The following is a 25,687-nucleotide window of genomic DNA, read 5'->3' on the forward strand; positions in this document are numbered from 1 at the left end:
CCCCATCCAGCTCCAGGAGGGGAGTGTGGTCTAGTGATTAGACGGGGGGTGGGAGCCAGGACTCCTGGGTTCTAGCCTTGGCTCTGGGAGGGGAGTGGGGTCTAATGGTGAGAGCAGAGGAAAGGAAATGCTTTAGCATCTGCAATATAACACCCGGCTCCAGAAACAAATGGGAAACAGCAAATGAAGGGAGACTCACTTCCAAGCCCCAAGCTACTAACCGGCTCCCCCCTCATTGCAGCCAGGCTCCCGGCCCAGGCACTGCAGCTTCCACCCGTCATCACGTGGGTGTGCAAGGGGGCATTATGGCAGCCGGATTCCTCCTGGTGTTCCTGTGGGTGAGCACCCATGGGTAAGACCCCACCTGGCTGCGCCGCACAGACCATTAGCTACATCCCACAGAGATCCTTGGGCAAGTTCCCCCCTGAGCTGGCACGTGAACCCTGGTGTCCTGGTGATATCCCCAGCCGGGTGTCTCTGTTCTGCATCCATCAACCCCCCCCACCCCCCCAGGATTCTCCTTCAGACCCTGTCCCAATTGTGTGTGGCTGTTAGCCAGCTGCTGCACCCCAGAGGTGGCTGCATCTCAGCGCTGGGTGAGGGATCCCTGTGTAAACAGCTTGTGTCTTTGCGTAGCTTGGGGTTGATCTCTGCAGCGAGTGGCTTGTGTCCATTTCCATCCCTGTCTGAGTTGCTCTGTCTCCCTACAGGAAAAGCCCAGTGGAAACCCAGTAACCCCGATGCTTCAGCTGACGAGGGGAAATTCCCAACAGCTCCTTCCTCCAGCATTGGCCTGGTGGGACCCGAGGGAGCTGGGATGTCAGACTCGTGTTCCACGGCTTGACCCCTGACATGCAATGACTTAGCTGGGGCTCAGACCCATTCCCAGCTGTGCAAAGGCCCACGGAGAAACTGTCCCCTTGGCAGCAGCTGGCTCCATCTTTCACAGAATGGGCCGCTGTGACTCGGTTTCCCTCCATGGTCAGAGCCAGTGCCCCAAAGAGGGGAAAGGCCCCATGACCTGTTCCTTACCCCCCACAAACCCCGAGCCAGCCAATCCCTGCCCTGCTAGAATGGGGCTAGAATGGGGCCAGTGACCCCTCCCCGCTCTGCTGAGCCAGCCAGTTCCCGCCCTGGGGCCAATCAGATTAGAGAGCAAAGGCCCCGTGTCACATGATGATTTTCTCCCCATGTCTCAGGGCTGACAGAGGAGCCAGAGATCCAGATCTTACTGGCATGGGGGCCAATAGGAGGTGCTCTCCAATTTAATGCTATTGCCGTGGGTATGTCAGTCCCTAGTGAGGACTCTGCAAATCACTGTTCCAGAGCTAGCAGGGACTCCCTGCCACTTCATATTGGCAGGTTAACCTATGGGACTCCCTGCCACTGGGTTTCTCTCTCTGACTGTTGTCGCTGTGTCTCCTGCTCTGCCCAGAGAGCCCCCCGCTGGGGACCAGGCTGAACTCGTCCTGCCAGCGCCAGGGGCCCAGCGTCAGCTGCAGCTGCTCCCTGTGCTCCCACCCCCCACCCCAGCTCCAGTGGCAGGTGGACGGGGAAGCCCTGGCTGGGAACAGCTTGCGGGGGGCCCTGCAGGTCAGCTCCTGGGCCCAGGGGGACGAGGTCATCAGCACCCTGAGCTGAGTGGGGACGGGGCCCCAGGATCTTCTGCGGCAGCTCCAAGCCCCATAGGATGTATTCTGTACTGCTGAGCCCACCGGAAACATGTGAGAGCCCCTCCCCTCTAGGGGCACTGGCTCTGACCCAGCCCAAGGGCAGGGACTGGCTGACTCAGGGGGTGGGGAATGGGGCATGGGGCCTGTCATACACAGATAGTTAAGGGTTAATGCCTCTTTTACCTGCAAAGGGTTAAGAAGTTCACCTAGCCTAGCTGACACCTGACCAGAGGAACCAATGGGGGAACAAGATGTTTCAAAAGGAAGGAGGAAAGTTCCCTTTGTCTTGGTCAGTTTCAGTTTTGGGCTGGAGTGGAAAAGATCAAGGAACCAGCCTCTTATCCGAGTAGTAAGTTTTAGAAAAGAATAAATAGGTTTAAGTTTATTTTCTTTTGTGACTTTGTCTTTGTGCAAACAGAGGAATAATCAAATTGGGAATTCTTTTGTGTACTAAGTTTTTGCCCAGGGGAACATCCTCTGTGTTTGGAATCGGTTGTCTGTGAGAGTAGCTGGTATGCTAATCTCTCCCAGAGGTTTTTTTCTTTTACCTTTCTTTTCTTTAATGAAAAGTCTTATTTTTAAAAACCTGATTGATTTTCCCTTGTGTTAAGATCCAAGGGGATTTGATCTGGACTTACCAGAAATTGGTGGGGGAAAGGAGGGGGGATGGTTAAATTCTCCTTGTGTTAAGATCCAAGGGGTTGGATCGGTGTTCACCAGGAAATTGGTGAAGAAGTCTCTCAAGAGTATCCAGGGAAGGGAGTTAGTACTTGGGAGTGGTGGCAGCAAAACCAGATCTAAGCTGGTAATTCAGCTTAGGGGTTCACATGCAGGTCCTCATATCTGTACTCTAAAGTCCGGAGTGGGGGTGAAACCTATGACCGGGCCTTTCCCCTCTAGGGGGCGCAGCTCCATCCCAGCCCCAGGGCAGGGGCTGGCTGGCTCGGGCCAGGGATCTATCCCAGGTTCTCAGAGTGTTCCTGCTCCCACAGGTGGCCTCACTCGGGCATTTATCGAAATCAGCTGCAAACTCGTCTTCGTGGCGACTGGATTCTTCCTGGCCTATTACCTCACCCTGCTCTATTACAGACGGTAACTCAGCTACCAACCCACCTACTGACCTACCCACCTACCAACCCACTTAGCTGCCTACTTAACATCCTACTCACCCATCCACCTACCTATGTACCACCCTACCAACCCACCTAGCTACCTACCTACCAACCTACTCATCCACCCACCTACATACCCACCAGCCTATCTACCTATTTAGCTACATTTCTACTTATCAACCGATCTATTTAAACTACCTACCTACCTATCTGTCTAGCCGGCTGGCCAGCCTTTCATCCATCCAACCACTCTCTGTCTCTCTCAGGATACCCAGCTGCTGTTGTGGAAGCAGAAGGACGGACAGACCTTGTGCCAGGAAATCCGTGGTTATCGACTCAGACATGTAGATGGGGCCGTTCCTCTGCTACCGGAAAAGCTGAGCTAAAAATAGAACCTCACTGGAAAGAGGAAATGAGACTTCATCTGGGGGACAGCCGCCCTGCCTCAGACCCATCTAGCCCAGTATCCAGCCCCCTCCCTGCTGCCCCAGATCTGTCCCATAAGCCTGGAAGCACATAGAAGCTGCCTGTAATATTTTTAGGACTATTATATATTGTCTGTTTTCCTGATGGTTATTATGATGTTTGCCCTATGTCTATGATGACTGATAGGAGCTCAGATACTCCAGTGATGAACGTGGTAAAAAGACAGAGAGAGAATAGAACAGGGTAGAATAGAATACCCATATTTACCGATCCTCACAAGAGAATGAAGAAACCAACAACTGTGAAGATTGTTCCCAACTAGAACCACGTGAAATTTTGTTCTGGTGAAAAATGCAGATTCAGTCACACCAAAATTTTGGGAATTTGTGTTGATTTTATTGAATTTTTCATGTTGGGGGAGTAGGGGGAACCTCCCCAAATTCTGAAAAGAATCAAAATGTTCCATTTTGACATTTGCCAAAAGAAAAGTTTAGATGTTTCTGTGTTTTTGTTTAGAAATGTAGTTTAATTTTTTTGAGAGTATGAAAAAAAATGTTTTACAAAGTCCTCAAAATTGAAATGAAATATTTCTTTCAAGCCAAAATAATCCCCCCCCCCAACTTTTTTGGGGCTCTGAAAATTTCAACATTGTTTTCTTTTCGGTTCATCACAAATTGAAATTTTTTCCCCCACCTCATTGTGGCCCAAAAATTTCAAAACAAAGTTTTTTGGCTCAGTCTGAAATGAAAAGTGTGCTGAAAAGTAAGAAAACCATTGGTTTTGGTTCGACCCAAAATGATTTTTCCCCTCAGATTTTCAGTACGCTGAAAAATTCAACAACATTTAGTTTTGGTTTCAATTGAACCAATTTTTTGTTTTGACATTATGATTGGAAAATTTTGAAAAAAACCACCCTTTTTCTTTCAGATCAAAATTAATTTTTTTTAATTTGGTTTGCTGAAAATTTCGAAAGGTTTTGGTTTAACCTAAAATGAATTATTTCCCTCTGATTTTTTTGGGAAGCCCGCTGAACTAAAATTTCTGCTATTCTCCCAGCTATATCCTGACCCTCTGCAGAGCTGGCCAAAGCAGTCAGACCAGGCTGAAAGGGACGAGAGGATGATGAAAGATGTGGTTGATTCATAAATGGGATAGTCAGAGAGACAGACAGAGTCTGCTGGGGTACAGACACAGCCCCCAGTTCCATTGGGATGGGGGGGAATCTGGGATAAAATGGGCCTAGCTAAGCTGTAGCTCGGATAGCAACAGCTGCATCTCTATCCTTGTTTTGCTGGCTCCTGCTGTTCAGATTAAACGAGACTTTGTTTGGAAAAGGCTACTGCTTCCTGTCCCCAGGTCCACACCGTGGTTTTGTCTCCCCAGGGGAATGTGGGTGGGTCCTGAAGCCCGTGTGGGACCTGGATGAGCAATCACGGCTGGGGTCCACAGGCTGGCACCTGCTCTGAGAGGAGGGGAATGGGGCGATTCCAGCCCCAGTAGGTGCAGGCTGGAGAATTAAAGCCTGGAAGGGAGCATTTGGATAGAGCTGCTGAAGCGAGCAAGGGTGCAGCCAGCCCAGGGCTGGAACAGGGCCCATCTAGCCTGGTATCCCGCCCCCTAACTGCCGCCCCAGAGCAGCCACATGGGACAATCTAGCCCGGTATCCCACCCCTTCCCTGCTGCTCCAGATTAGCCCAATGGGCCCACCTAGCCCGGTATCCTGCGTCCTGCTGTGACAACTTTCTAATAGCACAAAACCAAACACCGATGCCCTGCCCCTTCTTTGAGGCCCTGCTCCCCACTCACTCCATCCTCCCTCCTCCCGTCACTTGCTCTCCCCCACCCTCACTCACTTCCACTGGACTGGGGCAGGAGGTTGCAGTGTGGGAGGGGGCGAGAGCTCTGGGCTGGGGCTGAGTGGTTTATGGGTGCAGGAGGGGGCTCCAGGCAATTGGGCTGCAGGAGGGGCTGAGGGCTCCAGCTGTTAAAATTATATCAGTTAACCGTTACCCAAGGTCCGTCAGGTGGGCTGGCGGGGGGCAGCAGGGGTGGCGTCCTGCCTGCCCGGTACAGCCATGGCTGGCGCCGCTCCGCTGCGGCCGTGGCTGGCATCATGGCGTGGCTGGAGCTGGGTCGCTCCTGCTTGGCCCACTCCAGCCTGCCTGGGTGGCTGGGGCTGCTCCAGCCCACCTGCCGGGTCTGGGGTCCCGCCGGCCCGGCCAAGGATGAGGTCCTTCTGGCCTGCCAGCCTGACACGGCGCCGGCCAGCCCAGTGTGGCCAGCTGGCTGCCAGGGTAAATGGTTAAGGTCTGGTTAATGGTAAACCTAATGCTTAGGAGGGGGTCTGACCTGGGGCAGGGGGTTGGGGTGCAGGTGGGGGGATGCAGGGTCTGAGACGGGGTTAGGGTGGGGGAGGGAGTTATGACCTAGGGCAGGAGGTTCGGGGTGCAGGTGGGAAGCATGTGGGGTCTGGGAGGGAGTTAGGGTGGGGGAGGGGGTTATGAGCTGGGGAAGGGGGGTTGGGGTGCGGACTCTGGGCAGCGCTTACGCCAGGTGGCTCCCGGGGCTCAGGTATGTCTGGCCCCAGCTCCCCAAGGTGAGTGTTATGACATCATTACTGCTGTGGTGACGTCACAATGGGTGTTATGACATCATCACTGGCACCATGACCTCATCGTTTCTGTGTGGCATCATCATGGGCATGAGGCGTCATATTAGAGGCTGTTGTGCGGTGACATCACGGTGTGTTATGACATCATCAGCAGCTATGTGACATCATTGTGGATCGGGTCTTATGACGCCACAGGTCAGTGACCTTATCACTGCAAAGGACTGTGAGTGCCGTTGTCATGGGGACGGATCCAAGATGGCCGACACCACTGTTGCTCGGGGCAACGCGTCTGCACTCCGCCCTCAAGGCCCCGCCCTCACCACTAAGTTTAGTTGCCCTACACCCCATTCGAAGGGAGGGCTTCTTTATGGGTGGGGTTTGATGCCTGTCACTCGAGGAAAGCAACAAATAGGCTGGGAGATTTGGCGAGAGGAATGGAGGTCGAAACTAATAGTCTGAGGGAGGAGGCGGGTTTAAGGGTTTTTATCCAATAGAATTAAGGAGAACGCTGGATTGACAGTGAAACAGTATCCAATGGGATTGGACAGAAGGCAGCCCGGGTATTATACATCTAATTGGATATTAAGGTAGGTGGGATTATGTTGGGGAATTAGCCAATGGCATTATGGAAGAGAAGGGGAAGTGCACCGAGAACCAATGGGTATAGAAAATGGGTGGGAGGAAGGTGTGGCATGAGCCAATAATAATTCAGATAATTGGTTAACTTCTCAGCCAATGATATTCCAGTCCAGATTCGGGTGCCAGCCAATGGCGTGACAGGAAGGGCGAGGCTACTGCCAAATCAGCCAATGAACTGCGACAGTAGGCGGAACTACAGCCACCGTCAGCCAATGAGCGTGGAGCCGCCCCTGCAAAGCGGCCGAGGCCACCCCGCGTTTTCCTTAGTGCCGAATCTGGCAGCTAAAATGGCGGCCGCCGACGGAGATGACTCGCTCTACCCTATCGCGGTGCTGATCGACGAGCTGCGCAACGAGGACGTCCAGGTACCGGCCGGGGCTGGGGAGGCCGGGCCGCGGCCGGCGGGGGGAGGCTGGGCTGCGGGGAGCCGCACGGCGACCGGAGCCCGGGGTCCAATCACGGGCCTCCTCTCATCCCCAGAGCCGCGCTGCGAGCGTGAGAGGAGCCGCCTGATTGGATGGGAGTGTCAGATCGGGCTGAATGGGAGTCTAGGGGCCAGTGTGTCTGATTCCCCCCACCCCGTGGGTCAGATGAGAAACGGCCGCTGATTGGCTGAACGTCTCCCCCATTCATTCCAGCGGGGTCTCGCTTGTCCTGTCTAGAGGCTGTGAGATGCCTATAGAGCCAGGCATGGGGTTTGGCTCCCGTGACCTGCGGTGTGGCGCGAGGGGGGACTGGCTCCTTCCCCAGGTATATCCCCCACCTCGTCCCCCAAGGGCGGGGTGGATGAGAGGAGGTTGCTGATTGGCCAGATTTGGGGGGGGGCATGGTATACTGGGGAGTCAGGGAGCCAATCAGAGCGGCTCTTAAGAGTATCTTACAGGCTATACCCTGATATACCACTGAGCGGGGGCTCCATGTGGGATTGGCCAGAGGGGGCTCCCCTGTTTTATATAGAGTGGGGGTGGGGCCTGTGAGAACCAATCCTTAACCTCTCTCTGTGGTTGGCTGGGGGAAGTTTGTCTTGGGGAGCGTGGTCTGTGGGGGCCAATCCCTGCCACTGGCCTGTGGTATATCTGGCAATGACCTGTGGCAGCCAATCCCGGGTGTCCCAGAGGAGATGGTGAATGTGGCTGGTTGGGGCACATCGCCGGAGAGTGTGGTTTACCACAGCCAATCCTAGGGCTTCCTTGTCCTGGGTACCTTGTGATTGGTCCTTACTAGACTCCTCCATGACTAATGCTGCCCAAAGCTTGTAAAAACCAATCTCAGGGCTCCCCTCAATAAGCTGCTGCATGCAATTGGCTGGGAACAGCTGTGGTGTGGTGGGGGCATGCCCCCTCCCTCCCCCCCCCCGCCATACTGGGGTTAGCCTAGGAAGCAGCTGCGTGATTGGCTGGAAAAGTTCCTGCCATATAACTGTGGTATATAAGGAGAGAGGACACAATCTTCTAATCTCTTCCTTTTGGGGGGAGACAGGACTGGGGCTTGATTCAGGGGGTGCTCAGGTAGCTTATGAGCTAAGGCTAAGGATGAGGGTGGTGGGGGATGAAGCATATGGGAGCAGAGGTGAGGGGGTTGTCTGTGGGATGAGGGAGAGTGCGGGTGTAATGAGATCAACATATGGCATTTTAGGACAGCCATGGGGCTCTAAGCCAGGGGTGGGCAAACTTTTTGGTCCGAGGGCCACATCTTGGTATGGAAATTGTATGGTGGGCCATGAATGCTGTGGTGACTTGCCTGCCTAGTGTGAAGGTTGCGGATCTCTCACATCTAAATAGACTTGTGTAGAGCCGGTAGTCATGGTACATGTAGGTACCAATGACATAGGGAAGGGTAGGAGAGACGTCCTGGAGGCCAAGTTTAGACTGCTAGGGAAGAGACTGAAATCCAGGACCTCTATGGTGGCATTCTCAGAAATGCTCCCAGTTCGATGCGCAGGGCGAGCTAGGCAGGCAGAGCTTCAGAGTCTCAATGCGTGGATGATGGTGTAGAGAGGAGGGGTTTAGATTGATTAGGAATTGGGGAAACTTTTGGGATGGGGGAGCCTGTACAGGAAGGATGGGCTGCACCTAAACCAAAGTGGAACCAGACTGCTGGCACTTGACATTAAAAAGGTTGCAGAGCAGTTTTTAAACTAAGAAATGGGGGAAAGCCGACTGCTGCAGAGGAGCATGTGGATCAGACAGAGACTTCTCTTAGAGGAGAGTCTGTTGATAGAGATTCTCTGGGTTATAGTCATGAGAAGAGGATAATGTAAGGGCCAGATCAGATGAGAAACATTCACATAAAGAATCGGACACATCAGAAAAGGGCAGACAAATAAACAGGGGCAAGTTTTTAAAGTGCTTGTATACAAATGCTAGAAGTCTAAATAATAAGGTGGGTGAACTAGAGTGCCTCATGTTAAAGGAGGATATTGCTATAATAGGCATCACAGAAACCTGGTGGACTGAGGACAATCAATGGGACACAATCATTCCGGGGTACAAAATATATCAGGAGGACAGAACAGGTCGGGCAGTGGGGAGGGAGGAGTGACACTATATGTGAAAGAAAATGTAGAATCAAATAAAATAAAAATCTTAAGTGAATCTCTATGGATAGTAATTTCATGCTCTAATAAGAATATAACATTAGGGATCTGTTATTGACCACCTGACCAGGACAGTGATAGTGATGATGAAATGCTAAGGGAGATTAGAGAGACTATCAAAATTAAAAACTCAATAATAGTGGGGGATTTCAATTATCCCCATATTGACTGGGAACATGTCACCTCAGGATGAAATGCAGAGACAAAATTTCTCGGTACTTTAAATGACTGCTGCTTGGAGCAGCTGGTACGGGAACCCACAAGGGGAGAGGCGACTCTAGATTTAATCCTGAGTGGAGCGCAGGAGCTGGTCCAAGAGGTGACTATAACAGGACCGCTTGGAAATAGTGACCATAATATAACAACATTGAACATCCCTGTGGTGGGAAGAACATCTCAACAGCCCAGCACTGTGGCATTTAATTTAAAAAAGAGGAACTATGCAAAAATGAGGGGGTTAGTTAAACAGAAATTAAAAGGTACAGTGACTAAAGTGAAATCCCTGCAAGCTGCATGGGTGCTTTTTAAAGACACCACAATAGAGGCCCAACTTAAATGTATACCCCAAATTAAGAAACACAGTAAAAGAATTTAAAAAGAGCCACCGTGGCTTAACAACCATGTAAAAGAAGCAGTGAGAGATAAAAAGGCATCTTTTAAAAAGTGGAAGTCAAATCCTAGTGAGGTAAATAAAGGAGCATAAACACTGCCAACTTAAGTGCAAGAGTGTAATAAGAAAAGCCAAAGAGCAGTTTGAAGAATGGAGTTTTTGGCTAGCCGAAGGTAATAACAAAATGTTTTTTAAGTACATCAGAAGCAGGAAGCCTGCTAAACAACCAGTGAGACCCCTTGATGATCGAAATACAAAAGGAGCGCTTAAAGACGATAGTCATTGCGGAGAAACTAAATGGATTCTTTGCTTCAGTCTTCACGGCTGAGGATGTTAGGGAGATTCCCAAACCTGTCGTCCTTTGTAGGTGACAAATCTGAGGAACTGTCACAGATTGAAGTGTCACTAGAGGAGGTTGGGGAATTAATTGATGAACTCAACATTAACAAGTCACTGGGACCAATGGCATTCACCCAAGAGTTCTGAAAGAACTCAAATGTGAAGTTGCGGAACTATTAACCAAAGTTTGTAACCTGTCCTTTAAATCGGTTTCGGTACCCAATGACTGGAAGTTAGCTAATGTAACGCCAATATTTAAAAAGGACTGTAGAGGGAGGTGATCCCGGCAGTTACAGACAGGTAAGTCTAACATCGGTACCAGGCAAATTAGTCGAAATTGTCAGACACGTAGAAAAACATAAATTGTTGGGCAGAAGTCAACATGGTTTCTGTAAAGGGAAATCGTGTCTTACTAATCTATTAGAGTTCTTTGAGGGGTCAACAAACATGTGGACAAGGGGGTTCCGGTGGACATAGTGTACTTAGATTTCTAGAAAGCCTTTGACAAGGTCTATCACCAAAGGCTCTTACATAAATTAAGTTGTCATGGGATAAAAGGGAAGGTCCTTTCATGGACTGAGAACTGATTAAAAGACAGGGAACAAAGGGTAGGAATGAATGGTAAATTCTCAGAATGGAGAGGGGTAACTAGTGGTGTTCCCCAAGGGTCAGTTCTAGGACCAATCCTATTCAACTTATTCATAAATGATCTCGAGAAAGGGTTAAAAAGTGAGGTGGCAAAGTTTGCAGATGATACAAAACTGCTCAAGATAGTTAAGACCAAAGCAGACTGTGAAGAACTTCAAAAAGATCTCACAATACTAAGTGATTGGGCAACAAAATGGCAAATGAAATATAATGTGGATAAATGTAAAGTAATGCACATTGGAAAAAATAACCCCAGCTATACATATAATATGGTGGGGGCTAATTTAGCTACAATGAATCAGGAAAAAGATCTTGGAGTCATTGTTGCCCTTATATAAATCGATGGTATGCACATGTCTTGAATACTGTGTACAGATGTGGTCTCCTCATCTCAAAGATATACTGGCACTAGAAAAGGTTCAGAAAAAGGCAACTAAAATGATTAGGAGTTTGGGGAGGGTCCCATATCAGAAGAGATTAAAGAGGCTAGGACTTTTCAGCTTGGAAAAGAGGAGACTAAGGCGGGATATGATAGAGGTGTATATACAATTATGAGTGATGTGGAGAAAGTAGATAAGAAAAAGTTATTTACTTATTCCCATAATACAAGAACTAGGAGTCACCAAATGAAATTAATAGGTAGCAGGTTTAAAACAAATAAAAGGAAGTTGTTCACACAGCGCACAGTCAACTTGTGGAACTCCTTGCTTGAGGAGGTTGTGAAGGCTAGGACTATAACAGCATTTAAAATAGAACTGCATAAATTCATGGCAGTTAAGTCCATTAATGGCTGTCAGGCAGGATGGGTAAAGAATGGTGTCCCTAACCTCTGTTTGTCAGAGGGTGGCGATGGATGGCAGGAGAGAGATCACTTGATCGTTGCCTGTTAGGTTCACTCCCTCTGGGGCACTTGGCATTGGCCACTGTCGGTAGATAGGATACTGGGCTAGATGGACCTTTGGTCTGACCCAGTACGGCCGTTCTTATGTTCTTATGTAATGCTCACGAAATTGGGGGTTGGGGGGGGAGGGGGGATGAGGGCCCTGGCTGGGGGTGTGGGCTCTGGGGTGGAGCCAGAAATGAGGAGTTCAGGGTGTGGGAGAGGGCTGTGGGCTGGGGCAGGGGGTTGGGGTGCCGGGGTGTGGGAGGTGAGGGCTCTGGCTGGGGATGAGGGGTTGGGGGTGCAGGAGAGTGCTCTGGGCTGGGACCGAGGCATTCGGTGAGTGGGAGGGGGATCAGGGCTGGGGCAAGGGGTTGGGACATGGGAGAGGATCGGGGGTGCAGGCTCCTGGCGGCGCTTATCTCAAGCAGCTCCCAGAATCTCTTATGCGGAAGCATGGCCAGGCAGCTCTGCACGCTGTCCTGTTCACTGGCACTGCTCTTTCAGCTCCCATTGGCCATGGTTCCTGGCCAATGGGAGCTGCAGGGACAGCGCTTGGGGCAGGGGCAGCACGTGGAACCCCCTGGCTGCCGCTACATTTCGGAGCTGGAAGGGGGACATGCCGCTGCTTCCGGGAGCCCTGTGGAGCAGGGCAAGCCCCGGACCTTGCTCCCTGGTGGGAGCTCAAGGACCAAATTAAAACGTCTGGAGGGCTGGATGCTGCTCCCAGACCCTAGTTTGCCAACCCCTGCTCTAATCGCATACCTGTGGGGACGTGCTAGGGGGTGGGGAGTGTGTTCTATGACAGGGCCTGTTCTACCTGGCTATCTCCAGGGTGTGGCTCCCCGGGTGGGTATATCAGGCAGAGTAGACTGGCCAGACAGGCTGCCCCAGTGGTGACACAGTGGAAGGGGTGTGGGAGTAGATTTTTGTGAGGGGGAGGGGCTCTGGGCTGCATGTGGGAGAAAGTGTAATTTAGGGGTTGGAGCAGAGGGAGGCCTGAGAGCCAGGATTTCTGGGTTCTCCCCGGCTCTGGGAGGGGAGCGGGGTCTAGTGCATTAGAGCACAGGACTCCTGGGTTCTGTTCCCTTCTGAATGTGAACATTGGCCCAGCTTCTCTGGGGAGTGGCGGCTGTGTAGCTTGGAAGGGGGACCGACCTTCTCAGGGATTGCCTGGATTAGTCAGGAGGGTGTTAAACTAGTAACAAAAGGGGAGGATAAAAAGAGGGAAGATACGAGCCCTGAGCACAGAATTGAGATGTTGAGAACAAAATTAATCAAGGAGCGGAAGGGCATGAAGAGGAGAAATTCTTGACTTGCTTCTACTCCCGTGCTAGGTGCCTGGGTTACAAACCAAAGGAATTGGAATTACTTGTTTGAGCATAAGCTCAATCAAAGTGGTATTACTGTATCCCGGCAGGATGATTTGCACAACTGGAATGTTAATGTCAATGGTCATAAACCAGTGGTTTTCAGCCTGGGGTCCACAGATCCCTGGGGGTCCGCAGACTGTGTTTAAGGGGTCAGCGAAAGGTGGTTACCGTAGAAGGGTGGTTTTCAACCTGTGGTCCATGGTTCCCTGGGGGCCTGGAGACTATGTCTGAGATTTCCGAAGGAGTCCGTACTGTCATTTGAAAATTTTTAGGGGTCCACAAATGGAAAAAGGTTGGAAACCCCTGTTATAAACTATTTAATAAGGATTGAGTGGGCAGAAGGGGAGGGGCACTCTCAAAATGGCATCACCTGTTTCTGAGTCACTGATAACTCGGAAGAAAATGATCTTGAACGCTTATGGATAAATGTGCTAACAGAGGAAGCACAAGATGCGATATTAGTTGGGGTTTACTATATTCCACACTGGGGAACAGAAGGACAGATCTATAATGTGTAGGAGGAAAAAGTGTGAGATCTGAGGGGCTTCACTCTGATTGACCTATGCTGGAGCTCTCAGGCTGCCAGTACTAAAACATCCTTGGAATTTGTAAGTGTTAGAGGACAGTTTCCTAACTCAAAAAGGGTTGCATCCAACATGGGGGAATTCTATATTAGCCCTCGTCTTCTCAGTAAAGGGGAACTAATCACAGACCTAAAAACTAATGGTAACTTAGGTGCGAGTGATCATGACTTGATCACATTTATAATGTACAAACAGAATGAAGTCCAGACCAGTGAGAGAGATTTTATTTGGTGCTTTAAAAGGGCCAGTTTCACAAAGCCAAAAACAATTGATCCAAATCAACTGGGAGGAAGAATTGAATTAGGAAATGTGACTGATAATGGAGCAGTGTTTATGAATCCCACTGGATGCCTGAAAAGCCCCAATCAAGAAGAAAGCCATATTGCTTAAAAAAACAACAAACTGGTGTGATTTAGAAAGTGAAGGAAACTATAAAAAATGAAGAAAAAAATATATAGCAGCAGAAGAATGGGGAACTGTAGAGAATTGATAGGGGAAGCAAAGGGACACAAGAATAAATGTGTGTCCAGAAGTGTAATCACTGCCCTTTGACAGTCTCTTGCATGTCATGAGTTGGTGGGTTCTCAGTGCTGTTCCCAGCAGGGCAGGGGCCAATATCAAAAGTTGGACTCAGGAGGGAGGTCTGAGGTAGCTGCAGTCAGTGGTCAAGAGCTGAAATGAATTCTTGTCCCAGCAGCAATGCTCGTGTGGCTACAGGGTTGATAAAGAGTGATGTTTTTATTTAAATCAGGTTTTTATTTTGTTTAAATTAGAATAATTTTTTTTCAAATAAACTTGCTTAAAATGAAATCTGAGTTTTATACGTTTAATATGTTCAGGCCTGAACTTAGGAGTCTCTTAAAACTTCTAAATAAAAAACAAATGCTGAATCTGTGTGTCTGTCACAAACTTAGACGGAAAGGCTGCTTTTCTATATAAAGAAAGAATCAGGGGAGAACATCTAACTTTTACGGTTAAGCTCTGTAAATCTGCCTCAGTAGGTCATCTGCTGTATTAAGGACTTGCTCCTGTGAGAGACTGAGGACTTGCACTTCTGTGTGAGAGATTATTTAATACAAATAAATTGTACATGCTGTTTTGTGTGTGTAATTAAATTCCAGTCGCCGTCCGAATGCAGCTCCACAGAAATCACGAGGAAGAAGCGAATTAGCTAGTGAACGAGCCACCGATCAGTCACTTTTTTCTACCAGATTACAGATGTCATTAATAAGCATCTGAAAATACTGTGCTCTAGAATTGCTTAAATCAATGTATATCGTTAGCGTCCCCTCTTAAGCAGCCAAAAGACGAATGAAGTCTAGGCTGACGGCTCCATTTAGCTGTAATTGGTGTGTTTTAATGGTCCCATCAGCCAGGAAGAATGCGCCTTTCTTTAGACCATCACTGCAGTCCAAATGGAGAAGTTAATTTTACTTGGTGATTTAAATCACAATTTGAAGCGAGGCAATTGCAATCCCCCTGCGGAAAGCCGCCATTGCAAATTGCCTGCTTTAAATCGCCAGGTGGGAAGCCGATTTCAGTGGTGATTCAGATCCCCGGGGTCTGACCTAGCTTTTAGCCCAGCGTCCCCCTCCAGGGTCTGCACCGGTCACCTGATTCTCACCCACTCTCCTCTCCACACAGCTACGGCTCAACAGCATCAAGAAACTCTCCACCATCGCCTTGGCCCTCGGCGTGGAGAGGACCCGCAGCGAGCTCCTGCCTTTCCTCACAGGTAACCAGAGGGCTCCACGCTGGCCTCCAGGACTCCTGGGTTCTCTCCTCGGGTCTGGGAAGCCAGTCGGGCTAGTGGCTTAGAGCAGGGGGCTCTGGGAGTCAGGACTCCTGGGTTCTACCCCCACTTTGACCTTGGGTAAACTACCGCCGATGGCTGTGGTTCTTAAATGGTGGATAGCAACAGCCAGCACTGGGGGCAGAGGGCATGGCTGTTGGTGTGTGCGGGGGCAGGGGCTTTGCAGGGCTGGAGCGGGGGCTGTAGGATTTCCACCCCCCTTCAGGGCAGGAGCGGGCTCTAGAACGCTACTGCTGAAACCCTGTGTCCAGGAGAGTCGGAGAGACAGTGCCCTGTGTTGAGTCAACTAGCAGCTCTCGATTCCCCTCTGAACCCATGTGTCTGGCCTTTCCAAGGCGTCCCCCACCTCGTCCTCTCCCTGCTCACCCGCCACTTCTCTTGCAGACACGATTTACGATGAGGACGAGGTGCTGCTGGCTCTGGCTGAACAGCTGGGGACCTTCACCGCTCTGGTTGGGGGACCTGAATATGTGCACTGCTTACTGGTAGGTCAGACCCCTGCCACCTAGGGCATGGAGCCTCATCATGCGGGCACTGGGGGGGTCAGGACACCTGGGTTCCCTCCCCAGCTCTGGGAGGGCAGTGGGGTCTAGTGGGTTAGAGAGGGAGTGGGGGGAGCTTTGAGGCAGGATGCCTGGGTTCTCTCCCCAGCTCTGAGCTGGGGAGTGGGGTCCAGTGGGTTGGTGGGGGTGGGCTGGGAGTCAGGACGCCTGGGTTTTATCCTCAGCTCTGGGAGGGGTGTTGTGGGTTTGGGGGGGGGAGGGGGCTGGACTCCTGGGTTCTCTCCCCACTCCAAGCAGGGGTGGAATCAGTCCAGCCCTGATCTCACTGCCCCCCGCAGCCCCCCCTGGAGAGCCTGGCGACGGTGGAGGAGACGGTGGTGCGAGACAAGGCGGTGGAGTCGCTGCGCGCCATCTCCCACGAGCACTCGCCCTCGGACCTGGAGGGACACTTCGTGCCCCTGGTGAAGCGCCTGGCGGGGGGCGACTGGTTCACCTCCCGCACCTCGGCCTGTGGCCTCTTCAGCGTCTGCTACCCTCGCGTGTCCAGCTCGGTCAAGGCAGAGCTCCGGCAGTGAGTGAAGCCTCTATGGGGCCGATTGTGCAACTGGGGGAGACCCTCGCAGGGCTGAATGCGGGGCTGGGTGAGAGCCCCTGGGTCAGTGGGACACCCCACCCCCACGGGGCTGGAAGGGGCCCCAGGTCCATGGGACAAGTCCCTGTTATCTCATAATCCCCTTCAGAAATGGGATCAGTCTCTCTCTTTCTGTGATTGGAGGCAGTTTTGATGAGGTTCACCCTCCTTTGACTGGTCTGATCCGGGGCGGGATACCAGGCCTGCTGAGCCCCTGGGGCCGATCTGGAGTGGCAGGGAGGGGGTGGAACTGGGCTGCATGGGCCCCTGGGGCTGAACCGGGGTGACAGGGAGGAGCTGTTACAGGCGTCTCGCTCCCCCGTCCCCGGCAGGTACTTCCGGAACCTGTGCTCCGACGACACCCCCATGGTGAGGCGGGCAGCTGCCTCCAAGCTGGGCGAGTTCGCAAAGGTCCTGGAGCTGGAGCATGTGAAGGGCGAGATTATCCCCATGTTCTCCAACCTGGCCTCCGACGAGCAGGTGAGAGCCGCGCCGGGGAGGGGGCTGGGAGCCAGGACTCCTGGGTTCCCTCCTTGGCTCAGGGAGGGGAGTGGGGCCTAGTGGGTTACAGCAGGGGGACTGGGGCCCAGGACTCCTGGGTCGTCGTCCTGGCTCTGGGAGGGGAGTGGGGTCTGGCGTTAACCCATCCCTGCCTCTCCCCCGCAGGACTCTGTGCGCTTGCTGGCCGTGGAGGCTTGCGTCAATATCGCTCAGCTCCTGCCCCAGGAGGACCTGGAGTCCTTGGTGATGCCCACGCTACGGCAAGCGGCTGAGGACAAATCATGGCGGGTCCGGTACATGGTGGCCGATAAGTTCACAGAGGTGAGTGCCGCTTCCCTCCTCGCTCCAGTGATCTGTGGTGACCTAATGTTGCGTGGGCTGGCAGGGGGCTGTGGGTCGGGAGTGAGGGGCACTGGCAGAGCTTTGGGGGAGGGGGGAGCCCAGGGCTGGGATTGCAGGGGGCGGTGGGTTGGGAGTGAGGGGCACTGGCAGAGCTTTGCGGGAGGGGAGCCCAGGGCTGGGATTGCAGGGGCTGTGGGTCAGGAGTGAGGGGCACTGACAGAGCTTTGGGGGGAGGGGGGAGCCCAGGGCTGGGATTGCAGGGGGCTGTGGGTCGGGAGTGAGGGGCACTGGCAGAGCTTTGGGGGAGCGGGAAGCCCAGGGCTGGGATTGCAGGGGGCTGTGGGTTGGCAGTGAGGGGCACTAGCAGAGCTTTGGGGGAGTGGGGAGCCCAGGGCAGGGATTGCAGGGGGCTGTGGGTCGGGAGTGAGGGGCACTGGCAGAGCTTTGGGGGAGGGGGGGAGCCCAGGGCTGGGATCACAGGGGGCTGTGGGTTGGGAGTGAGGGGCACTGGCAGAGCTTTGGGGGAGCGGGAAGCCCAGGGCTGGGATTGCAGGGGTCTGTGGGTTGGGAGGGAGGGGCACTGGCAGAGCTTTGGAGGAGGGGGGAGCCCAGGGCTGGGATCACAGGGGCTGCCGGTGGGGATTGAGATCTGTACTCAGTGTTGATGTTTGTCAATTTCCCCTGTGCTGAAATTGACGGGCTGTTGATCTGGTGACTCCCCATCTGTCTGGGCCTGGATCCCTGGAAGGCTCTGACCTGTGAGTCCCCTGCTGACCCGCTGACCTTCCCCCCACAGCTCCAGAAAGCCGTCGGGCCTGAAATCACCAAGACCGACTTGGTGCCGGCTTTCCAGAACCTCATGAAGGACTGCGAGGCCGAGGTGCGGGCTGCTGCCTCCCACAAGGTCAAAGGTCAGCCTTGGTGCCCCCTCTGTCCATGTGGGAGGTCGGGATTGCCCGCTGGAAGGACCATCCGGAGGGGGTTATTGGGGGGAGAGTAGATGGGGGATGTGGGTGAGGCTGTGTGGGGGATATAGTCTCCCCCAGGGACTGGCTGGGAACCCCATGGCCGGAGCCCTGGGTAATTGGCTGGAGCTGGGATGGTGATGCCGGTCTCGTGGACTGGATAGACAGGAGGGGGCGATCCTACCCTGCCGGGTGCGGGGTATTGATCTCAGCTCATCCTGGCCCCTTGGGGGGGTGGGGGTTGGGGGAGTGGAATGGATGGTGGGTATGATCCTGGCCCTCTCCGCTGTTGTGGGGATATTTGGGACGGAGCAAATAGACTTGGGGAGGGAAAGGGGGTGGAGGAAGGTCGCTTGCTGCATGTCTGAACTCCGGTCCCCTGTGCCCTGCGCCAGCCTCCTGAAGCAGCTGGCCCCAGGCCCCCATGGGAGCTGCTTCCCCCTCGTTAACCCCTCGTCCTGTTCACCATCTGCCCTCCCCAGAGTTCTGCGAGAACCTGTCAGCCGACTGCCGTGAGAATGTCATCATGACCCAGATACTGCCCTGCATCAAGGTACGGGGCGGGGCTCGGCCTGATCCCCTTGCTGCTGGCATCCCCCTTGCAGGGGAAGGATGGGTGGGCGGCAGGGGAGCATAAGGGCACAATGGGGTAGGGGGAAGCATGGTGTGGGGGGAGGAGGGTGTGAGAATAGGGGGCACAGGATGTGGTGGAAGGGCAGGGGAGCATGGGGAGAGGGACGTAGAAGGCCTGGGGGGGCAGGGGTGTAAGGGGATGGTGAAGATTGGGGTCGAGGTGCCACCAAGGACAGGAGTGTGAAGGGGTAGTGGGGCGGTTGGGGGGTGTGTGGAGGAGGCATGGGGGGCTTAAGGAGAGGACGGGGGTTGTGGGAGCAGCCCCTGCAGCTCACAGTGCCATGAGGCCGGCGTCGGCCCGTCTGCGTTAACACCCCCCCTTTCCTCCCCGAGCAGGAGCTGGTGTCGGATGCCAATCAGCACGTCAAGTCGGCGCTGGCCTCCGTCATCATGGGGCTGTCACCCATCCTGGGCAAGGACAACACCATCGAGCACCTGCTGCCGCTCTTCCTGGCCCAGCTCAAGGACGAGGTGAGTGCCCCGCCCCAGAGGTGGCTGCATTTCGGGGCCACTGTGCTGTGCTCCTGTCTTGCTGGTAGCCATTTTTTCCTTTGGGAAGAGCTCAGTGGGATTTAGTGACTAGAGCAAGGGGAGCTGGGAGCCAGGACTCCTGGGTTCAATTCCTGGCTCTGGGAGGGGAGTGGGGCCTAATTGTGGAGAGGTGGGAGCACAGGACTCCTGGGTTTTGGCTCTGGGAGGGGAGCAGGGTCCAGTGGTTACAACATTGGGGAGCTGGGAGCCAGGACTCCTGGGTTCCATCTTGTGTGGAAAGCCTTTGCTCTGAGCTCTGCCCCTCCCCCCCAGTGCCCTGAGGTTCGGCTCAACATCATCTCGAACCTGGACTGCGTCAACGAGGTGATCGGCATCCGGCAGCTCTCGCAGTCACTGCTGCCGGCCATTGTGGAGCTGGCCGAGGATGCCAAGTGGCGTGTCAGGCTGGCCATCATCGAGTACATGCCCCTGCTGGCTGGGCAGCTGGTAAGGAGGCTACGGGGAGCGTGGGGGCTTTGGGATCAAAGGCCTGGAGGATCAGGCCTGGTTGGTGGTGTCCTGTCCCTTGCTATGCGGGGGAAATGCCTGGTCAGGATTTGAATGAGAGGCTCCAGGCTTCTCACTTGGTCAGGGCTGGCCCCGGTACCCCAGTGTAGCACTAGGGGGCACTGTGCTGCGGGGGGCTCTCCCCTGGCCGTCAGGGCTAGCCCTGATGCCCTAGGGGGCGCTGTGCTGCAGGGAGCTCAGTTCATCAGGCCTGGGGTTGCTGGGAGCCAGGACTCCCGGGTTCTCTCCGCCAGGAGCCCCTCGTCTGTGAAATCAGAACGGTGCCTGTTTTCCAGGGGCCCCGTCTCTCCCCCCATGTCCCGGGTCTGGCACGGAGATCCAGGGCTAACGGTCTCTTCCTTCCCAGGGGGTGGAGTTCTTTGACGAGAAGCTGAATTCCCTGTGCATGGCTTGGCTGGTGGATCACGGTGAGTGTCACTCCGGGGACGCACCCCTCAGGGCTCCCCCCCCATGACCAGTGCTGGCTCCTGGGCCCTTGGTTTGAATGGGGACTTCACCGCTGCAGGGTGGAGCCCCGCGACTCTGACCGAGCAGTGGTGCATCGTGGGAGATGGGCTCTAACGTCACAGGAGGCAAAGGCTGCTCGAGGCTCCCGCAGAGGGCTTGGCGGCGGGACTCCTGGGCTCTGTTCCAGCTGTAACCACCAGCAGGGTGTGGGTGCGCTTAGAAATCGGGGGTCTCACTCCTTCCTTCCTTCCTTGGTTTCGACTGCGCTCTTCAGGCCAGAGCCATCTGCCAGGCGCCGCTCAGACACAGGCACTGCAGAGGCTCTACGTCCTGCTCGAATGCAAAGAAATTACCCTTCGCTGATTGATTGCCCTTTGGTCTATTGACTTATAAGGGCTCCCAGAGCCTCTGCTTGGGGGTTTTATAGCCCCATCCACTTGGTCCGAGCTGTCACAGCCGGTGACACTGACAAGATCTAGGTCACTTCCCCCAGGGAAATGCAATTAACAGGAGTCTGGTCGGTTTCAGGACAACTTTGCTCCTCAGCTGTGTGGCTCAGCTCAGTGCTGTGGGGTGAGCAAGACCCAGTCCCTTTCACTCCCCCACTGCTCTGGAAGGGGTGGGGCGGGGGGTAAATCCACTCCTGAAAGGGGTTATGTGGGGGGCAGGGGGAGGTGAGAATTCCCCTCAGCTGCAGGGCAGAGGGTGGGACAGAGGGCTAGAGATGCAGCATCCTAGGCCTGCGTGTGTGATTCGGCTTGGGGTGGAAATGGTGGGGCATCCTCACCTCTAGGGCGCCCCTTGTGGCTGGACATGGCATTGCATAGGGCTTTGCCTCTTGTACCCTACACGTCCCCCTCCCGTGGCTGTTTCCAGTCCCAGCTGGGGTCTTCTCCCAACTCCATCTCTGGGGAGTCGGTGGCTCGGGTCTCCGCCTGTCACTTCACTCCCCTTCCGCGACAGCAAAAGGCCCCGCTTAGAGCCCAACACAGGTGCCCGAATTAATAGTTCAGCCCCTCTCGGGCTCCACCGAAACCCTCTGCTGCCTGGCCCAGCGCCTCTCGCCTTGCGTCTTCCCCAGCAGCGTTCGCCCGCTGCTTCCCTTCGCCAGCCACTCCTGCAGTTCATCTCTTCCTGGTCCGGGCAGGCCCTGTCTCAGGACTCCACCCCCCACTGCCCCCAGAGCCTGCTCTGCATCCTGGGGGAGTGGCTCAGCCTGGCTTCCTCAGGTCTTCCCAGAGGGGAGCCCCCTTGTCCCCGCCAGATCAATTCATGTGAGAATAAGGCCCAGATCCAGACTGGAGGTATCTCTGGAAGATGCTCTTAGCCATGCGCAAGCTGTAGGACTCCCCCCGGGGGGGAGCTGGAGGAAATGGAACGGCCTGCGCTATGCAGCGATGATGCCGGATGATCTAATTCGGCGCTTTTGGACTCGGATCATGCAAAAATCCCAGCTCTTGTTTAAAAGGAACAGCCAGTTCTTCGCCTCCTTGGCCACGAGAAGCCCCGGGGCTGGTGGGGATTTCTAATGGCATCCGATGGGGGATTATTAGGGACAATCAGCAACTCTTGCGCGGCAGGGAAAGCTGAAGCAGGAAGTGCCTGTGTTTTACATGAGAATTCCCAGAAACGGAGAGGGAAAAACCTCGACAAATACTGTTTTCCTCCCAGTGTTTTGCGGGGCGGCTGCCGAAAATGGGGGATAAACAGGGCACCTGGTGAATGTGGGCTGCCGGGGCAGGGTGAATTGTAACCCCTGAACGCTCAGAATCCAGAGGGTGACGCTTCCTAGCCCAGATCTCCGGGTGGAGGGATCGGGGTTAACATGCCGCTGTTGGTAGCCAGCAGCCAGGATTGGCGCAGAGCCCCAGCCACCCCCCGGTGATGCGTTTTTTCCTCCCTTTCCAGTCTACGCCATCCGGGAGGCAGCCACCAGCAACCTGAAGAAGCTGGTGGAGAAATTCGGCAAAGACTGGGCCCACGCCACCATCATCCCCAAAGTGCTGGCCATGTCGAACGACCCCAATTACCTGCACCGCATGACTACGCTCTTCTGCATCAATGTGAGTGCCCCTCTGGGGGCAGGGGGAGCCCAGACGCCTGGGCTGGGGGGGACCTAGGGGTTAGAGCGGGGGACTGGGAGCCAGGACTCCTGGGTTCTCTCCCCAGCTCTGGGAGGGAAGTGGGGTGTAGGGGTTAGTGCTGGGAGCCAGGACTCCTGGGTTCTGTTCCTGTTTTAGGCGATCGGCACAGATTCATTCAGCACTGGTGTAACGCTCTCCTCCCACGCCCCCAGGTGCTCTCGGAGGTGTGCGGGCAGGAGATCACCACCAAACACATGCTGCCCACTGTGCTGCGCATGGCGGGCGATGCCGTGGCCAACGTCCGCTTCAACGTGGCCAAGTCCCTGCAGAAAATAGGACCAATCCTGGACAACAGGTACAGCCGTGGGGCGGGGCGGGGAAGGGGCGGTTGGGATCTTCTAGAGGAGTGGGGATGCTGGGGGTACTGAGGCAGGGCTGGGGGCATCAAGGGGAGGGGCAGAGGGAGGCAGGACTCACAGCTGCTGTTCACCTCCTCCGAGTAGCTGCGATGGGGGGGGATTCCCTGGGCCAAGGTTCCAATCTGCTCTGCCCCCCATATCTCTTGCTCTGTGGGTCCCCCTAACTGCCCCACTTCACCCCGCAGCACCCTTCAGAACGAGGTGAAGCCAGTGCTGGAGAAGCTCACACAGGACCAGGACGTTGACGTCAAATACTTCGCACAGGAGGCCCTGACCGGTACGGGGAGGGGCTGGGCCCGGGTTGCAGCCTTAGGGCTGGAGGGAGCCGGGTGTCGCTGGGCCCTGCCCGACTGATCCAGCCTTGTGGGGTCCTGTGGGGGTGGGGGGTGCTAGGCGAGGTCTGTGGTCATTACCTCCCGTCACCAATCCTCCCCAGCTGTGGGGAGACTCAGACCTGCTGGGAGCCTGGGGTTTGGGGGTGTCTTGGTCAAAGACCCTCCTCTGCTGTGTGCCGTGGGGTGACCATAGTAGGGGGCTCCTTTATGGAGCGGGGAGACATCCAAGTGGTGTTGGGGTTCAAAGGGGAGGTTCCAGATGGCCTCTTCTCCCCCCGGGACAATCAGCAGCTGCCCCCCCATGTCTGAGTGGGTTCCCTGCTCCCCTCTGATCAGGCTCTGCCTTGAATCCTTCCCCCCACATCCGATCAGGGGCAGCATTGCATGATTAGGGCTGTGTTGGGGTGGGGGCTTCTGGGTTTCCCCCTCTCTGACCTAAGTGTGTGTGGGGTGGGGGCTTTGGTGATACCCCATCTGGCTTCTGCGATTCTCCAGTTGCGGGGGGATGGGCCTGCAGGGAGAACCCCCCCCCCCATCCGGAAAGGTGGTGGGGGGGGGGTATCTGGGGCTGAGAGCCGTGGCCCTGTGATCTGACCCCCCCTCTCTCTCCTCCCCACAGTGCTGGCGCTGGCCTAACCCCAAGGATGTGCCCTGTCGTCTCCCTGACGTCCAGCCGCCGTCGGCCCCTCGCTCCCCGGCCCCTCCCCAAGCCTCTGTGCATGTGTATGAGCCCCTGTTGGGTGGGGGTGCCCGACAGCCCAATACAGACCCCCTCCCCCCTATTCCCATCAGCCCCCTGCTCGCCAGGGCATCGCTGCCCTTCCCCCTCCGAGGGTTCATCTCCCGTCTGGTCACTCACCCGGGGCGCAGCACTCAGCCCCCCAGTATCCCCCACACACTCAAACACTGCAGTTCGGGGGGCGGCTCGTTGCTCCCGGAGTCCCCCCTCCCTGCGCTGCCTCCCCCTCTGGATGGCTCGTCGTGTCCCTTCTCGGCAGCTTCGCCCCTCCAGTCCCTGCCCAGCGCGTGGGGGCGCAGGAGGAGATGGGGGGGACGGGAAGCGGGGGCGGGGCTGCTTTCAGCTGGTTTTATGCACTGTTCCACAGCCACCCCCGTTGTCCCTGCTCTCCTCCTTCGTCCCTCTGTTCTCACTCCCCTCCGCTGAAATCCGCCGCCTCCTCTTCCCGGGCAGCATTAAACACTCTCCACACTCAGCATCGCCATCCTAGGCCCCCGGCCCTCCCAGAGAGCCCCCCCAGAGCTATGGGGGGGCTCTCTGGGGGGGGGGGTAGTAAATAGCGCTCGCCCCCCAAAATCAAAACCCATCCTAATGCCTGAACCACACCCCCCACCCCCCGGAGCAAGTTTTAAGCAGAGCAAAGACCAAACCTCCCCCTGGAAACAGGTTTCTTCAATGTCCGTTTCAGGGCTGGTCAGTTTCACCCTGGGCTGGAGGCGGGGGAGGGGGGGGTCTCCTTTGTCAGTTTCACCTTTGGGCTCTGGGTAGGTTCGTGCTGGCAGGCGCCCGCCCGATGCCAGCCTCAAGGAGGCTGCAAACGCTTCTCAGCCATGGGGCAAAGGGCCTGAAACCCCCCAGGGCGCCCTCTCCAGGGTGTGAGATGCTGATTAGAACCTGGGGGGCCCCCTGTGGGGCAGCAGGTCAGCTGCCATCCTCAAATCAACCCTCACAAGGGTCTAGGCCCCTTTCTCCAGCCCCCATGGGGAGCTGGGTTGGGAGAATTGAGCTGGAATTTTACAGGCAAGGTTGCGGGCGGGGGGGGGGGGTGGTGTAAAATCTGCTCCGAGTTCACCCCTTGGCCTCTCAGCTGGGGTAGGGAAAAGCCCCCACCCTTCAGGGGCTGCTGAGTGGGCAGGAATTGGATCAGGATTTCCCCTGGGTTCTAGCCCCATGGCCGTCAATCCTGGGCCGTGCCTCTGCTTTAAGTTCTCGGGGGTTGTGCCCCTCGCCTGGAAGGGGCGGGGCATCACAGCTGTCTGGTGGGGAATGGGGTGCGTCTTGGACCACTCCCCCTCCCGCCCTTACCACGCAAACGCCTGTGCCCCAGTGTGACCCTTCCCTTCACTGCTGCCCTGGTGGTCATGCACTGAGCAAATACAGGGTGATCCCTAACCCCCGCACACCCATTAACACAAGTCCTCCCCCATCCCCCCCCACTGTTAGTGAAACGTCACTTTCAAGCTAATGGGATTTTTTGTGAAAACTTGTTTTATTATTTTTTTTCTTCTCCATGATTAATAAAACGCTCGATCGTTCCTGCGTGCTTGTGGTGTGGACAGAGCCACGTGGTCCTCAGGGTGGGGTGGAGGGTGGAACAGGAGGATCTTGGAGGGCTGGAGCAACGTTAGGGGGCAGTGGGGTGCAGGGGCTGTTTATACAGGGCTCCCTCGCCTGATGCTGAGATGCAGCCACCTCTGGGGTGGAGCACTGGGGCTGGTTCTACAC

General features: G+C 55.1%; 1 protein-coding gene across 1 annotated transcript; it reads left to right on the forward strand.

The window, feature by feature from the left end:
• The first annotated feature begins 6,561 nt into the window (after positions 1–6,561).
• Positions 6,562–25,497, forward strand: PPP2R1A (protein phosphatase 2 scaffold subunit Aalpha). Its single transcript, XM_039512681.1, has 15 exons — positions 6,562–6,826; positions 15,136–15,226; positions 15,689–15,789; positions 16,146–16,378; positions 16,771–16,918; positions 17,105–17,260; positions 18,078–18,192; positions 18,729–18,799; positions 19,216–19,350; positions 19,684–19,857; positions 20,285–20,345; positions 22,294–22,448; positions 22,682–22,824; positions 23,074–23,165; positions 23,843–25,497. The coding sequence occupies exons 1-15, from the start codon at positions 6,632–6,634 to the stop codon at positions 23,857–23,859; spliced, it is 1,887 nt and encodes a 628-aa protein (XP_039368615.1). The 5' UTR covers positions 6,562–6,631; the 3' UTR covers positions 23,860–25,497.
• The last annotated feature ends 190 nt before the right edge of the window (positions 25,498–25,687 follow it).

Source organism: Mauremys reevesii, linkage group 24 (genome assembly GCF_016161935.1).
Source record: "Mauremys reevesii isolate NIE-2019 linkage group 24, ASM1616193v1, whole genome shotgun sequence".
Lineage (NCBI taxonomy): Eukaryota > Metazoa > Chordata > Testudines > Geoemydidae > Mauremys > Mauremys reevesii.

Bases quoted from the DNA above. Each gene is read 5' to 3' on its own strand.
- PPP2R1A (XM_039512681.1), top strand. From the start codon at position 6,632: ATGAACTGCGACAGTAGGCGGAACTACAGCCACCGTCAGCCAATGAGC. The intron at 6,827-15,135 runs GTACCGGCCGGG...CTCTCCACACAG, and splicing joins TGCGCAACGAGGACGTCCAG to CTACGGCTCAACAGCATCAA. The intron at 20,346-22,293 runs GTGAGTGTCACT...CTCCCTTTCCAG, and splicing joins GGCTTGGCTGGTGGATCACG to TCTACGCCATCCGGGAGGCA.